The sequence below is a fragment of the Diadema antillarum genome, unplaced genomic scaffold (genome assembly GCF_040938485.1).
Source record: "Diadema antillarum isolate AM-2024a unplaced genomic scaffold, OU_Dant_1.0 seq00001684_RagTag, whole genome shotgun sequence".
Classification (NCBI taxonomy): Eukaryota; Metazoa; Echinodermata; class Echinoidea; order Diadematoida; family Diadematidae; genus Diadema; species Diadema antillarum.
This window is the reverse complement of record NW_027272379.1, coordinates 200,358-217,839: the sequence shown is the minus strand read 5'-3', so window position 1 is coordinate 217,839 and position 17,482 is coordinate 200,358. Positions and strand designations below refer to the sequence as shown.

Genomic DNA, 17,482 nt, shown 5'->3' with positions numbered 1-17,482 from the left:
CATAAGGGAGCAACGAAAAACTGAATACGAAATTAAAAACACATTCAACCAAAGCCGTGTTGGAACCGCTGGATGAGGAGACTACTAGAGGTTATGACGTATGAGAGGACCACAATATAAAGAAAATATAACAGGAATTCCACAAAAATTTGCATCGATTGCCCGATTTTCCTCAAATTTTCACTGATGTGTTCTACTAATATTACTGCTTTCACTCAATCCACATTGCTCTTTGGGTTTACTTTCCCTTTAATGGGAACACCACCCTTCGTCCAAAGCCCCCCCCCCCACCCCCCCCCCCCCCGGTTTTGCCGAAAGGGTGCGTTGGGAGCGTTGGGTCGCGTCGCGTTGACTGGAACCCCACCCTTCGTCCAAAGCCCCCCCCCCCCCCCGGTTTTGCCGAAAGGGTGGGTTAGTACTTTTTCTCATGTACTATTAAAAGACGAGTTTTGAATCCATATTTAACCTTCAAACAACCATTTCAAAGAGGCTATCGTCCGGATCTAATATTTAGTTCGTCCAATGTTCATTTGGTCCAATATCCATTTGGTCTAATATCCGTTTCTGTTTTACATTACAGGGCATGGATCATGTGGATAATCAGTGACTAATCTATATATAGTCCAGCTGCTGGGGGTGCTGGCGGCCATCAACGAAGCGACCAAGCCCGAGCGCGCTTGCGCGCGAGGGGGGGGGGGGGGGGGGGGGTGTGTGGGAGGGGGACACGGTGTGGACTCTTTTTGTTTTTTAATATCAAAATATGAGATTTGGTGCATACTTTTTAACCTTTTAACCTGCCTGAATACGGCGTTTTTGAGGAACGAGTTCCTTGTAATTATTATTAGTATTCTAATTACTAGCTTATTTTAGGGAATCAACGCACAATGAAGGGAAAATATGACTTCCATTTCATTTTATGGTGAAGTTTGCTACAAAATCGGTAGATCAGAAGAGAAAATCGGTAGCCTGGCACCATGGGGGAGGGGCGAGGGACCCTAAACTTTACCCTAATCTTATTTCACGGTATATGAACATCTGTTTTCTCCCTCAATGCACGGGTCAGAGGGTAGTCCGTAATCGTAGAAAAAGACCCCCCCCCCCCCCAAAAAAAAAAAAAAATAGCCCAGTTGGTCATAAATATAGACGAAACGATAATTGGACCAAATGGTACCTGATTAGACCAGGAGGCTGGCTATTAGACCAAATGACAATAAGATCAATGGTTATTCGACTAAATGGGTGTAGACTAAATGATGATAGACAGAGGCTAGACCAACTGGGCAATGGACCAAAATTAATGATGTGTATACACCAAATTTATATGGGACAAATTTGGTTTTATAAGACCATTTGATGATTAGACGAAATGGAAATTATGAGACCAACTCATAATAGACCAAATCGATATTGATGATATAAATTGGTGTTAGACCAAAAATAGACCAAATGGCTATCATTAGACGAATTGACTGTAGACCAAACAGTAATTAAACCAAATAACAATTAGACCAAACAGTAATTGGACGAAATGATGACTAGACCAACTGGTTATTAGACTTCGGCACAAGCCTTATAAGGCCCAGCTTCGATAAGATATTCACATGTAGTAAACAAAGCTATACCATCTCATGGATTCAGACTTTTATTGCAGAGAATGCATGCACTGAATAGGCCTAATGAGTAAATCTAAAGATATTGCGTTGTCTACTCCTAAAGAAAAAATACACAAAATATTAGAAAGTTTATATTTAGAATTGATTGATTCATTCATTCCAAGTAACATTTTCCTTCAATACCAAATCCTTCAATGAAAATCAAATGCAATGACAATTAAAGGGATAGATAGTTCCGGTTGAGATATGGGGCTTCAGGTTTCAAACTTTTTTTGGTGAGATAATGAGAACCTCTTATGAAATTAAGGAGTATATTTCTAGATGAATGGCTTTATTTGAAGGAAATTTGTTTTGAAATGGCTCAGATATCAAAAACAAAGTAATCCTGCATTGTTTTGTTTTGTTTTTGCCCTCTTAGCCATTTCAAAACCAATTTATTTTACTCAAATAAACTTGAATTCCTCTTAGAATTGATGCTCTTCAACAATTCATATAGGTCTAGTGGTTTCTAAGTATCTTGCAAAAAAGTTAATCAATACCATCCCTTTAATGTACGTGGCACCAAAAATCACAGCATGTATCAAAAATTACAAGCATGGTCATAAACTGTATTCATTTAATGTAGAGATATGACAACTGCATTAACTGCTTGAGTAGGCTGTTTTTTCATGCCAAATGAAAAGGATTTTAATGTTTGCAATTTCTCATGACTACTAGGGATGACAATTTATTCCATAGTCATTTGTTATATCTATCAAAAAATGGTAACATAAATAGGTTAAGAGGGGATTATAAAGACACAATAATGATGATGATGATGATTCCTCATGATGAATATCATGATAGCAGGAGAGAGAGAGAGAGAGAAAAAAAAAAGATGTTCGACGTGACAGGAATACCGGGATAGGATACACTACCCGTCATGTATACTGTTCTGGAGCAGACAGGCAAATAAGTATAGTTCAGGTCCACAGATAAACAAAAATAGATGAACAATAAATGGAATAATATGACTGTGTTAAACCATTTGGCTCGAATTCACGAAGGTGGTGAAACCTGGTTTTATTTGTACCACCTTCGTGAATTCGGGCCTTTGAGTGCTTTTGAGTGCAGATTGACACAGAAATTGAATCTGCGCATACCGTCCCAAATCCTTGGCATAAAAGTTTAGCACTCAGCTGTCCTGCTGTCGAGCCAAAGCGTTACAGTGAAAACCAACCAAACCAACATTGTGCCGGGTACGCTGTGCTGTGCATTTCGACGGCTGGTACACGGAATGGCAATTAACAAATTATCACTTCGCTAGTAAACAACGCGTGTGTGCGTGCGCGTGTGGATACCGGTATATCAGTCGACCAGATATGTACATTATGTATTTGCGGCACCGGTAGTAGTGGTTTCTCACAAGCTAGTCTTCTAAAAGGAATTAAAAAACCTGATGTCTGGACAAGTTCGTAAAATTCTTCTAGGCCAAGTTATTGGCACGAAAATGAAGAAAACGGCGAAGGTCAGGGTCAATCGACTGCAGCTTGATCCGTTTGTGACGCAGGTAAGTTTGATCGCATGTACTCAAGCCGTATCCTATGTGTGCTGGCATGCTGCGCTGGAGTCGGCAATTGGTCGTTCCAACTTACAAAGCACATTGCGCCGCTGGTACTGGCGTATGTCCGTCCCGACGTGCCGCTCGATCAACATGTATGGCAGCGCGGCGTTCGGATCGATCGGGACAGGAGTTCCATAATGATCCCCTGCCCGGAATAAATACATTATTGTACTAACCAACCGTTAGAGGTCTAACTTTAGAGATTAGGCCCCAGATTCCTTAGACCCCCTATGTTGATTTTTTATTACGAGTAGTGATGAAACTTACGGATTCTAGTCGACAATCTATTCAGATCAAGATTGTATTTCTAGCTACTTAAGTTGTACACAGTGTCAGTATATCAGTCCGGGAAACCCACTCACGAGGCCTGCCCCCCCCCCCCCCCCCCCCCCAATACAGTACGCGCAATAGAAAACGCCCGACGAAAGTGCGTCCAAATTTCGTCCCAACGCTTTTTTCGTTGTTGATTTCGTCGGGGACGTTTTCAACGCTTTTTGCGTCCAGACTTCATGGACGGATTTTGGACGAATTCAACGAATTCAACGAAATCCCCGAACGCTTTTCCGAAGCTGTGGACGCATTCAACGCTTTCAGCGCTTTCAACGCTTTCAACCCTTTACACGCGATCACACACACACAGGAAAGTTAGCTCTAATCGCGAATTGCTAGCTCTTCTTTCGTCGAAGTTCTCTAGGTTTCCCGTCCATTTCTCTCATTTTCTCTCTTTTGCTTTCGTATCATTGTATCCCTTTCTTTTCAGAGTACAATCATACTTTAGAGAGTATTTTTTCTCATTTTTATTAAGTGATTACCGTGTTTGCCACAATTTGGGGTGAGTTTTTGTTCGAGTGTTTGTTGAGTTTTTCGATTGAACGATGTGTCGATTATCTTCGTGTGTGCGAGAATATCGTACCCACTCGTTTGTTTCCGTGTAAGTATTTTTACCGTAAAGTGTCTTCATCGTTCGTCTTCACGCATCGGGTTTTCACCCTAGTTTTCCTCATCGTAGTTTTCCACATCCATTTTTTTTTCCGGTGCAAGATACTCTGTGTATTTTCTGCTACGGTAAAATGCCATCGTCGATATTTTTTGTGTATTCATCGTAGTTTTCCACCTCCATTTCATTTTTGTGTGCAAGATGTGTAGCTAGGTCTGCGATGTCTGAATCGTTTACAGATGTGTTTTGTGAGAGTATTAACCACGATGATTTTGAGGATTTTGAGGGTTTCGCGGTGGATGAGATCGACTGGAATGATAGTGATAATGATAATGAATCTACACTATCTAGTGGTGTTGATATAAGAGCTCTTATGATGATGCAATTTATTTCGTGTGACCGACCATCATGAGTTGGCGATGACGAGTACGAAACGAGTAGCCTATACATGTACAATGTAGGCCTGTAATGATCTAAGACGAGAGTGACACTGACGACATGGCCTGGCCCTGGGGGCTGTTTTAGTGTTGCCTGCTGAGTAGGTGTTCCATTCTATCCTTTCAGTTATCTTTCTATCACTTTCTTCTTTTGACCCTGGATGGAAAAAAAAACCCTATCTTGCCATGTAAAGACAGAACACATACCATCATGAAATATCATGACATTACTAAAGTAATAAAAGAAATAAGTAAGCGATGAAAATTCTTGTTTGTAAAATCATAAATCAAAGGTGATTTCATATGAACCAGCTCTTTGAAACGTATTTAATTTGCCTATTGATACTTGCTTTGCAAGTATACATTTTCTCTCCCATGGACTTTGTGTCCCCCCTTTTTTTATGTGCTTTAATGATTATTCTAATTTGTTTTGTCAATATCATCATTATTGCTGTATTAATATTACCATACTTTGATATGGTTAATTGCATTTGTTGATTGACTCTAACTTTCATTTTGTTGCCTCCTCTTGGTACTTGTACAGATCCTTTCTAGGGCTTGCTGTTTGCTCACCCCCCCCCCCCCCTTTGCTGTTGCTATTTCACTCTTTACCTTTCTTTGTCTCTCTGTTGTTCCTTATCTTGTTTGATGTTGCCTCCATATTCATCCTTTTCCTTCAATGGCTGCCCCCTGGCCCTCACGACCATTACTAACCTTCCCCTGCCTTTTGTCTGTCCATCCTCCTGCTCTAATCCCCCTCCCTTTACCTGTTGGGCTCATTGCCCATGACATCCTACCCTCTCCTTTTGTTTTCTTTGTTCCTTGTCCCTTGCCTGTTCCTGACTGTTCTTGTTGTGTGAAGTCGCTTTACATGTGTGTGGTTGCTTTTTCTGCCTATTTGCCATTTTGCTTCTGACGAAGATTCTGCTATGATCGAAAACTTAGGTCCCTTTTGACTCTATCCTAAAAACATTCATGTACACTCCCAAAACTTGCTGGGCTAGTAATGAAAACTTCCATTATCTAGCAGGGGAGAGGGAATGCTTTCATTTTCTCAAGAGAGCTTTTGTGTGAGAGAATGCAAAACTTGATTGAGTGTTGCCAAGTTGTTTTCAAACTTCTTCATTTTATTTGATCTTAAGCATAATCACTTTCGTAAGTACATGTACAGTATTACGATTTCTTCTCCCCTGACTGTAATCGGAAAGTTTGCCATAAGGACGATCGCTAATGTGTTTGGATGTGCCGATATGCGAAACACGTGGTTCAAAAGAATGCACCATGTGCTACTTACAGTTGTACTGCCTTAAAGGTTACTGCAAGTTGAATGGATCGAATGCGCCATAGGCTTAGTTACGGTAAACAGTTTACGTTCGATGCGAATAATTATTACGTCTTTCAGGATCGAGGAATAATACACACAAAACATGCAAACAAACAAATCCACGAACGAGTGTTAATAACCAAAATTCATATGAAAAGTAATAGGCAGTTTTGATGAGCGTGAAATTTTATTGTCATGATTTTGCCGTTTAATCGGGTGGTGGCTGCATCACATAGGACATCTCAGTGAATTTGTCTAGGCATATGAGACTTTTCATATAAATCTGTGATTGCATTTTTGAGTGATTAATCAATTCCTTTTTACAGTTCGGGAACCAGAACATCAGAACATTTTTGCAATGATTCCTTTAACTCAACTCACCCGCGAGTTCTTCGATCGATATACTACACCAAATGCGCGCATTCTTTCGTCTGGCACCTGGGGTCTGGCACGCACCTGGTTTTGTGGAAATTTCCACAAAGGGAGAGGGTGGGGTTTTTCCAATCCCAAGAGACCGCATTATACACAAGAAGACAATCTCGTCGCTTCTATCATTTTCCGTCACTCGTGTTTTCCCCTTATTCTTTGCTAATAATGAACATTTCGATTGAACTTAACGATGGTTGTTCACACGTGGTTCCTTTTGTTGTGAGGTGTAGGTATTTTCTTTTTTATCATTCTTGGGAGGGGAAAGAAGAGTAAAAGAGGGAAAACTTATTTAAATAAACGAAGGGCACGTACGCTCAGCATCCACAGCAAGCCGTCTTTTACATCAGCATCGTTGATTATCATCACTTGCACTATCATCAGGCATCACTCGGATAATTTTGTCCTTTTTTTTGTAAACATTTAGAAACACGATCACCATCACTCGAGATAAACACGTAACAGTGGCAGATCCAGAGGGGGCGCATGAGGCGCACGCCCCCTTTATTTATCGTGGAAAAAAAAAATAGAAGTGAAACCCGGAAGTGGCACCAGAAATATTAGTTGCGCCCCTCCCCCCTCCTGTACAGAATTCCTGGATCCGCCCATGCCTGTACGAAAATAAATGCAAACAGACAAAGTATCAACAACCTCCCTGACAACCACATAAACATTACCACAGAGCACACCGAAGCGGCTGGCATCAAACACCCTTCGAAATACTGCAGCAAAGCGCGAAATCGCCGTTACGAAAATGCATGTATATATACACAGTGCGAGGCAATTGAAAGATTACCTTTAAATATTTCAGAATATGAAAGGAACAAATAAAGTGATATGAAACGAAAGAAATCGTACACCAAACGAAAGGTATAACGACCTCCAATAGGCCCTTAGCCGCAGCATATCAATAAACATGACGTATAAGCACACGGAATATGCGTGTTTCGGATTCCTCCCTTCTATATTTCTTTCCTGAACTATTCCCAATGCCCGAATAAAATAATGACTAGTTTGTTACACTGATTTCTTCTTCTGAGGTAAGGAAGTTCGTTCGTCCGAAAACAAAAGGATTGACACTCCGAAGGTTTGCTAATCGGGCAATGCCCCCCCCCCCCCCAAAAAAAAAAAAAAAAAAACAGCCCACAAAATGCTCGTTAATCAAAACATTGGTTAATAATGTTAAAGACGATAATAATAATAATAATAAAAATAATGATAATAATAATAATAATAATAATAATAATAATAATAATAATAATAATAATAATAATAATGATAATAATAATATAACAATAGACAGAAATAAAACAATATATGGCCCCCTATAGCAGTTACCCGCAGCATGATTACATTTTCGAATCAACAAACATGGATAGGCACAAGGAATATGCGTGTTTCGGATTCGAAATAACGCCGTAACCATCGGAATAGCGCACCCGTTTTCTTTTTTTCGGAATAATGAACACCACGGAAATGAATAAATGATTTCAAACTAAGAATCCATCGTAATTCTTGCCTTAAAGATTTTCCTCCCTTCTATATTTTATTCCTGAACTATTCCCAATGCCCGAATAAAATAATGACTAGTTTGTTACTCTGAAACATGGTGTTGTGAGTTAAGGAAGTTCGTTTATCCGAAAACGAAAGGATTGACACTCCGAAGGTTTGCTATACCCATCGAACAATGGGGGAAACAAAATAATAGTAATACATTTTATTTTCACACTAGGTACGAACATCTACAAAATGTAGGGAATTTGCGTGTTACGGAACATTTTATCACTTTCGCATCAGCGAACTTTACGTGCATTGGGTACTACAAAAATGCCTCCCCCCCCAAAAAAAAAAATGTATATATAATTACACCAACGCTTGAGCATAACAACAAACAAGCAATCAAACAAACAAATAAACAACTTAAGATTTAATCTCATAGCTGCTTTGAATATTTCACGTTCCGTCTGCATGACTGTATATATACTTCTTTTCAGAATCATCTCTCGCTTCCCGCTTCACAACTAGGAAATAAACGATGTCAAACTACAGGTATATAAGAATTAAACTTATTGTCTTACTCTGAATATAAAATTCATTATTTCAAAAGTTCGTTTATCCTTGAATACAACAGGCTCGATACTACAGTACTCCGAAGGTTTGCTAATCCGACAATAACGCACCTATCCAATCACAAATATTCGTGTATTTTCGAATTATGAATCATAATTTGACTATCACATTTACGAACATCTATTTTTCGTGTAGGGAAGTCGCGTGTATCTGAATGTTTCATTTTCGTCCTAATGAACCTTATGGGTGCATGGGTACAACGAACATGAACCTCAAACCCCCCCCCAAAAAAAATAAAATAAAAAAAGAAAGAAAGAAAGAGCCAAGTCAAACTAAGAATCAGTCTGAATTAGTCGCTTTGAAAATTCCACGTACCGTCTGAATTATCTCTCTGTCCAATAAAGAAATAAACGATATCAAACTAAGAATTAAACTTATTGTCTTGTTTTGAATATTATTATTTTTTTTTTGCTTTTCTGGGGCCCGTTGCATAAAACTTACCATTGAATTTCAATAGTAACTACCGTCAGCATCAATGATTATAAAATTTACCGCTGATTTAAGACTTACCGCATAGAAAGGAGCGGTAAGTCCAGCGGTAAGGGTTTTATGCAACAGGGCCCTGATTCAATAAAAAAACGGGCAATGTAACGCGCAATTGCTGAAGAAAGAAAATATATTTAATGACCAAATAACGGCGAACAAATCCTTCTAATTTCTTTTTTCCTCTTTTTGGGGGTTAATTTTCTTTCTATACTCAAATGGATTTTACGTACACGCAATTTTAATGAAACCATTTTCTTTTTGGTCGGCATTCTACGATAAGGTTCCTGTGGGTTCCTGTGGGTTCACCCTCGCCAAAATTGCGTGATTTCTCTTAAATACTATGAACCCGAATGATCTCTGATTGGTAATTTAGTCTATTTCATGATCAACAGTTGTTTATTTTCTGCTTGTAAAAAAAAACAACAACACGTGAACAATTAGTAGGCCTTATACTGGGTCTTGTCATGTATCGTACATCTCTGTTTCGTTCAGCCGAGCGAGCCATGCCATGGCAATTGCGACGCACATACGGCGCACTCGCCTTTCCCACACGTGCACATTCCCTGGTTACATGCAGCCCGCATACCAACATGTGATGTATCAGGTGACGTACAAATGCAGTGAATAATCTGCTAACGGTGCCGTACTTACAGCTAGGGTAAGGGAAACTAAAACTTTTACAAATTGCTTCAATGAAAATGACATCGATGTATGTATACATGTTACCATTCTTAATAGTATTATGTGAATCAGGTGAATTCCACGCCTGTCTACTGTTCTCATTCCCGACCGCTGTGCTACTACTAGTACTTGTTGAGTCTAATCTTGCAGTGATTCTTGCCGGCTAGCGGCTGTGGATGTGGCCACTACACACACACGTGTGTACTGTATTCATGTGCGCCTTGGATCACGGACGCTTTTAACGAAATTTGGACGAAACTGCCGAGCTCCGAACACGCATTTTCCGAACGAGCAACGCATTTGCCGAACGAAATTGAGCGGGCGGTCGTGCGTGAAATGCGTCCACAAAGCGTCAGAATCGTTGCTACTGGATCGATAACGAAATTTCGTCCAAATTTCGTCCAAATTTCGTTGCTACTCGATCGATAACGAACTTTCGTTGGAAAACGAAATTGACGGAGGCGTTTCTTATTGCGCGTACTGTACGAGCACTGCCTCGGCTCAGGAGGCCCCCGGAAGGCCTCATGAGGCCTCCTGGGGGAGCCTCAAGAAGCTCCCCATTCACTTTTTATTCATCTCACATCTGACGTATAAATTGTCGCAACTTTGCATGGTGATTTTTTGTTGCACACACATGTCCACTATCCTATTAACCACAGCAGCGACCCCAATACGTAACGTACCGTACAGCGCCCCGCGCCGGGGTTACCACTATTCTAACTATACACAGCCCACTCGCTGTACGTAGGTATGTCTTACAGCGTCTGGCCAGGCTACCACTATCCATGATGAAAAGAACAAAAAATTCTGTCCTTTTTTTTTTTTTTTTTTAAATCGAGTTTTAATCAACTGATGCAGAGCAACCTATCAAAACAAAGGCGCCAGCGTGTTCGCACAATGCAAGACTGCCGCACCTAGGGGCCTGATCCGACTAAATATTTTCGCCTTTCGGTGCTTTTTTCTGCGGCTCTCACCTCTCCGTGCACTTGAAGTTAATGTCAATACATATTAACGCTTAAAAAAACAACAAATTTGGTTCAAATTAACGTACTTGATTAGAAATATTAAAGGTTCATTGTATTAAATTTATATCCTGTGATTTTGGTGCAGTTTGGTTTGGTGGAATTTGGCTATACATTTTGTACATGTACATGAAAACGAAAGTACATTAGCGCCCACTCTTCGTAAGTAGGGTTGGGGGTACCACGTATCGTCACCCTAAGCCTTAAGGATCTGTAGCTTGTTTATTCTAAAAATATAACACAAATCCGCCTAATTCTTACCTCAAATATGCCATAAATACTGCAGTTTTGAATGTCGTGACCGTCTCGTTGATTATGAATCTCCGTTTTAAAATAGCGCAATTTTAGTGCGTGCGTTCCGTTTTCTTCGCGCAGCTAAAAAGGGAACCTTGCGATCGGCACCCCCTCCCCTCCATAGGTATACACGTGAATTTCACAGCATAGGTAATACACGTGAATTTCACAGGCCATAGGTAATACACGTGAATTTCACAGCCATGCGTCGTTACTGAGTGGATGTGTAATTTTTAGCTTGGTTTGTTTGAGTTTGATTTTCGTTTCTTCGTTTTTATTGTCTTTATAGCTAATGACACTTAATCCCGCACGTACCTTTTCGTTCTATATGCAAACAGCCGTGATACGCAGGGTACCGATGGGAAGGTGCCCTGCCGATAGGTGGTGCCCCAACCATACATACATTGTAAGTGCATGCATGTATAATCAGAACCAGAAACCACTTTATCAGGTAATGTCGGCTGAAACACTTCTTCGATCTTCCCTCATTTAGTATGTCTGAAAAGGAAAGGCTACACTAAAATCTATGACAGATCAAATGACATTTAAAGTATGGTGAACAAAAAAAAAAAGGATGATATTCATAAACAAGGTGATTTATACATTTCTGGAAAGCTTAAGTCTCTAGGAATATGAATAATTAACTTTCAGAAGGTAAAAACGTCTCCAGAACAATGGAGAGATGGTGTTTTGAGACCCTTTTTAGACCACCTGAACCCAATCTGACGGCAAAATTTTGGTGACCAAAATTATTACGTCGCGAAATGTGTGCTGTGCTGCGCATTCCATCCACACAGTGGGCTCCGTCTATGGAAGGCCGTTGCGGACATAATTCGTTTTGGGCATACGTATGGAACGGGCATATGTATGCAACTGCCTTTAGCAAACGTTTGCTAATTGACCAATCAGCGAGTGTTGTTTGGCAAACGTTTGCACGGTGCGATAACATACATTTGCAAGTTTTTTCGTTAGCAAACGTATTCCGTTTTTATACGTATGCGCAGAATGCCAGTAAATTGATTTTCAAGGCAACCAATGAAGTTAGCTGTTAGAACCAGCTGATCAGCTCAGTACGGCTCAGTACTGCTCAGATCAGCTCATTATGGCCAATAAAACTCAAGTGGAAAAAAATTGCGGTAAGTGCAAAAGTTTCAACCAAAAAAAAAAAAATCTTCAGCTCATTGAAGAAAGCAGATTTAACCATGTTCCAGCTGAGGAACTAACAAAGTACGGTGTGAGATTTCCACTTACACATATTCATATACTTAGTACCTTCTTGCTCAGATCGGGCTCGAGTACCTACCGTGCACACTATACACACACGCAACATAGACACATAAATTAAAATACAACTGTACAAATGCATTTTAAACGAAGTACCTAATTGGTTGATATATTGCATACATATGCCAGAGCTCGACACTAACGGTGGCCCGGGGCCACCAAAAACGCGCGTCGGGCCACCAAAATTTCAGAAATGAAGATTTTGGTGGCCCAATCGGGCCACCAAAATGTTGGATAATTGCCTTTACTTTTGTAGATGGACAGCGGTAACAATCGGCTCCGTAAGATGCTAAAATGAATGTCAGATGTTTGCTTTTTATTTTGGAAATGAATAACGGTAATATTCGGCTCCGTATGATACTAAAATAAGTGTCGGATGTTTGATTTTGCGTTCGGAAATGAATAAGGATAACATTCGGCTCCAGAAGATGATGAAATAAATGTGGAATGTTAGCTTTGACGTTCGGAAATGAATACTAATAACATTCAACTCCGTACGATGAGAAAATAAATGCCGGATGTTTGCTTTTTATTTTGGAAATAGATAATGGTTATATTCGGCTCCGTATGATACTAAAAGAAGAGTCGGATGTTTGGTTTTGCGTTCGGAATTGAATAAGGATAACATTCGGCTCCAGAAGATGCTGAAAAAATGTGGAATGTTAGCTTTGACGTTCGGAAATGAATACTAATAATATTCAACTCTGTACGATGAGAAAATAAATGCCGGATGTTTGCTTTTACATTGGAAAGTAAATAACAACAACATTCAGCTCCAGAAGATGCTAAAGTAAGTGTCGAATGATCCCTTTGACGTTCGGAAATGAATAAACATGATATTCAACTCCATATAGATAGTAAAATAGATACCGGATGTTCACGTTCAGGTGAATGATAGGAATAATGTCTCATGTTTGCTTTTATGTTCGAATGTATATAGCAACAACATTCAGCTCCGGATGATGCTAAAATAGATGTCGGATATTAATTTTGCTCTGACGTTCGGAAATGAACAACAATAATATTCAACTCCATAGATCACTGTAGATAGTAAAATAAATACCGGATGTTCACGTTTAAGTTTGAAGTAAATAGCAATAACAGATCAGCTGCGGAAGATGCTAAAATAAATGTCATATAATCCCTTGCCCTTTGACGTTCGGAAATGAATAACAATGATATTCAACCCCGAATGTTGATTAAATAAATGTCGGATGTTTGCTTTTACTTTCCAAAGTAAATAGCAATAACATTCGGCTAAGGAAGATGCTAAAATAAATGTCAGATGATTGCTTTTACGTTCGGAAGTAAATAGCAGTAATATTCTGCTCCATACGATGCTAAAATGAATGTCGGATATTTGCTATTACATTTCGAAATGAATAACAGTAACTTTCAGCTGCGTTTGATGGTAAAAGATGTCTGCCTTGACGTTCAAAAATGAAAAACAGTAAAATCCGGCTCCGTACAATGCTAAATTGTCAGATAATTCATTTCACTTTCGGAAGTGGACAGCAATAACATTCGGCTCCGTACGATAATAAAACAAATGTTGGATGTTTGCTTTTTTAATTTTAAAATGAATAACGGTGATATTCTGCTCCGTACGATGCTAAAATGAATAACAGATTATTGCTTTTACATTTGGAAATGATTAATGGTATCAATCGGCTCAGTTAGATGCTAAAATAAATCGGGGATGTTTGCTTTCACGTTCAGAAATGAATAAGGATAACATTCAGCTCCGTAAGATGCTAAAATGAATGTCAGTTCTTTGCTTTTACATTTGAAAAAAAAAAAACAATTAATAGTAACATTCGGCTCCGTATGGTGTTAAAATACTAGTAAATGTTGGATAATTGCTTTTACAATCAGAAATGAATAACGGTAACTTCCAGCTCTTTATAATGCCAAAACAGATGTCGGATGTTCATAAATGTCTGCAAATGCTCCCACTCTATCGTTTCAAACGTAAGTTTTGACCACCTAAATAGGCATCAACTTTTATAATAATCTATAAGCCTATTTGCTAAATCTTAGAACTCAGAATAACGGTAAGATGATTGAATTTTCTCTTCATTTATTTTAGACATGGGTACATGTATCACTTCAGTAATACTTAATATTTCATTTTCTATGTTCAGTAGGACCGATTTAGTATTTATGTTTTTCTTGATTTTTTTTTCGGGCCACCAAAAAATAAAAATTAATGATTTTGGTGGCCCGATTGGGCCACCAAAAATAAAAGTTAGTGTCGAGCCCTGCATATGCGCAGTAAATTAACACACGTATGGAATGGGGCATACGTATTTAATAGATAACATGCAAACGTTTGCTAAAGGCAGTTGCATACATATGCCCACTTCCATACGCATGCCCCGAACGAATTATGTCCGCAACGGCCTTCCATATCCGTCGCCTCTCCCTCGCTTCTTTTACCACCCCGACTTTGCCACTGTCACTATCAGTGTCATTGTCACTGTTATCACTCAATTCATTCTCGATGTCAAACTCAAAGTCTTTCCGTACAATATAAGGTAAAAATTGGACGTTTTAATGTCTCAGCCGAGAAAGCAGATGCGACTAAAGACAGACCAGATATTGCATCCGCTCATCAAGAAATACATGCTTTATGAATGGCGGCCTCGATGTCCCGCTGCACTCATAAAGGGTTTTGTTCATTTCATGACGTCATATTTTAGGGCTCGAAAAAGACGGCTGTTCCTGAGCAAATATCGGTGAAACAAATCAGTCAGTTGTAACTCACGATTTCTCAGGGGCACGAATATCTTTTAATAAGTCACATTAAAAAATCTGTTTTAGGAGACATTTCCCTCTGCTTTGACACCTTTTATATGATTTTCTTGATTTTAATGTCTCGTTCACCATACTTTAACGTTTGAGAGCTGACAAAGGATTACACTGTATCTCATTGTCATCAAGTATCAAGTACAATGTACAATAATGTACTTCTGCATGTCACTACAATGTGCTTGTATAAATGACTGAAAAGCATAGCATTACAGTGTACACATGTACATCAATATATTAAAGTCAACCACAAAGAAACTATCTCAAATGTAAGGAGATGTGATGTAACAACATCTTGCACACTTTACATTGTATGTACGGTACAAGCATGATGTGATGAAAGTTGCCCGACAACATATTATGACCCTGTTATTTTACTTATTGTTTCTGTGTCTGTCTTAGTATTTTTCACGCCGGTCAACGGTCTTTGCTCATGACCCAGAGGAAGAGGCCAAACTTGGAGACATTGTGTTGGTCAAGGAACTGCCCATCAAGAGATCAGAGAATGTCAAATATCAGATGGATCGCATTATCTACAGCCTTGGCAATGTGATGGACCCCATCACAGGAAAGAAATGTGATGGACAGTCCTACTGGAATGATGACCAGGCATCACTGGCCGAGGAGAGAGACTCACAAGCTGGCCTTGGGGAACGTGCAAGAACTGCAAGTGAGCTGGAAGAGTTACAGAGCGAAGGCACACCTGTATGAGAACAGTATCTGACCTGTCTGTGACAAAGGATCTATTCAGAGGAATGTGTTTCCATCGCAGGATGCACTTTTTGAGGTGGATAGTCCCTCGTTTAGAAGGAACTCATTAATAAGTTCTAGATGGACACTTGTTGACCTACTCAAGAGAGATCTAGTTATACATGTGTAAAAAACATTAACTCTGCCCATGACCTCATATAAGCTGCATGTTCAAAGATGTGCCTGTTACCTACCACAAAGCACACAACAGTGATCATGTTGTGGATGGGACCTACCTTATGTTACGTTCTTATCCACAAAGCCAGTGGGAGCTCAGATAATATGGAGCCCATATGCTTGTGGTGCTCATCAGCAGGGGTTGTCACTATACTGTATAATCATGTAGTATTAATGCAGACAAGTATAGAAGGTGGTTACTGTACTCACAGTAAAGCTGGTTTTGACATGGCATGTGATTTTGCCCGCAGTTTGATTAGGGACTACAACAAAAATTGACCTTGTTATATCAGCACAAGTTATTTTTTGTTTTCTGGCCCAATGATTATCTCAAAATAAAAGAAACTGCAAATTTCCATCATGGGATGGTTAGAAACCAACAATTAAACTTGTTTGAAGTAGATTCTTGTTGTATCCAACATCATTTTAACCAGATTTCCTTTACTGTGCTAAGGCTGTGTAGAAGGCAGTCTATCCACTCTACAGTTGTAGATACACCGAGTTCAAAAAATGTTTCATACATTTGCCCACTAGGTATTAGTCTAGACTTGCATCATTCTGTGCCCTAAACTATAACATGCTTCTGGATTTGAGTTGCAAGGCTAGTGTCAAGATGCTTAATCACCAGGGCCAACTGAATGTATGGTATATCACATTGTATCTGGCCAACTGAGGATTAAGAAGTGTACATTGTACAAGTGTACTAAAATCCATTTTTGTCAGGAACCATCTCATGCTTCAATGGGAAAAATAAAGTGTCCATGCCCATTATACCTAGCTGTGAGCTGAAATTTACTTTGCCCATAACAAGGACTCGTTTTTCACTTACAAAATGAAATGGAAGAAACAAGAATGCTGGAAATTACACCAAATTTATTACATTTACAATTCAAACAAGATTGCTACTGCAATATCAGTGCCATTGTTTTACACAAAATGAAGAAGTCCTGCTTAATTTGATGTTTCACACATTTCACTCGGAAAATATGTCAAATGTGATTGGTTTGACACTTTGTTTTTGAAAAACAGCACCCTGCTGCTAGTACTAAAATATAAATCTTGATTTCTGTACAATACGACTGAATATCTGTCTCTGTTATTTTCCTGTTGTAACAAAAATAATCAGAACTATCACAATTGAAAAGACATCTACAAAATGTTCTCTGTACTGATCCATGACTGCCAACTATACGTCATATTCATCAATATATACATCATATAATCTCTGACAAAAAATCATAAAAAGATGCCATTATGCAGTGGATTTTTCAGATACAAACAAAATCTGCATGTGTACTTGGAAATTTGAAATATTGCCCAGATGAAAATACATGATAGTTTTGATAGACAGAAAGGATTTTTTTTTTTTTTTCTAGTGAAGGTACAGTGCACTCCCGTTATAACGAACACGGTTATAACGAAATTTCGTTATAACGAAGTAAATCTTCTGGTCCCAAAATAATCACCATAAAAGTCTATGGTAAAAAATTCGCTTATAACGAACACG

General features: G+C 39.1%; 1 protein-coding gene across 1 annotated transcript; it reads left to right on the top strand.

Annotated features, from left to right (window-relative positions):
* Positions 1-3,003: 3,003 nt before the first annotated feature.
* Positions 3,004-16,109, top strand: LOC139711684 (small ribosomal subunit protein uS17m-like). The gene is made up of 2 exons (XM_071623543.1): positions 3,004-3,162; positions 15,451-16,109. The coding sequence occupies exons 1-2, from the start codon at positions 3,052-3,054 to the stop codon at positions 15,757-15,759; spliced, it is 420 nt and encodes a 139-aa protein (XP_071479644.1). The 5' UTR covers positions 3,004-3,051; the 3' UTR covers positions 15,760-16,109.
* Positions 16,110-17,482: the final 1,373 nt, after the last annotated feature.

Excerpts from the sequence above, each read along its gene's own strand:
- LOC139711684 (XM_071623543.1), top strand. The coding sequence starts at position 3,052 with ATGTCTGGACAAGTTCGTAAAATTCTTCTAGGCCAAGTTATTGGCACG. Across the intron at positions 3,163-15,450 it reads TTGATCCGTTTGTGACGCAG|TATTTTTCACGCCGGTCAAC; the intron begins GTAAGTTTGATC and ends TGTCTGTCTTAG.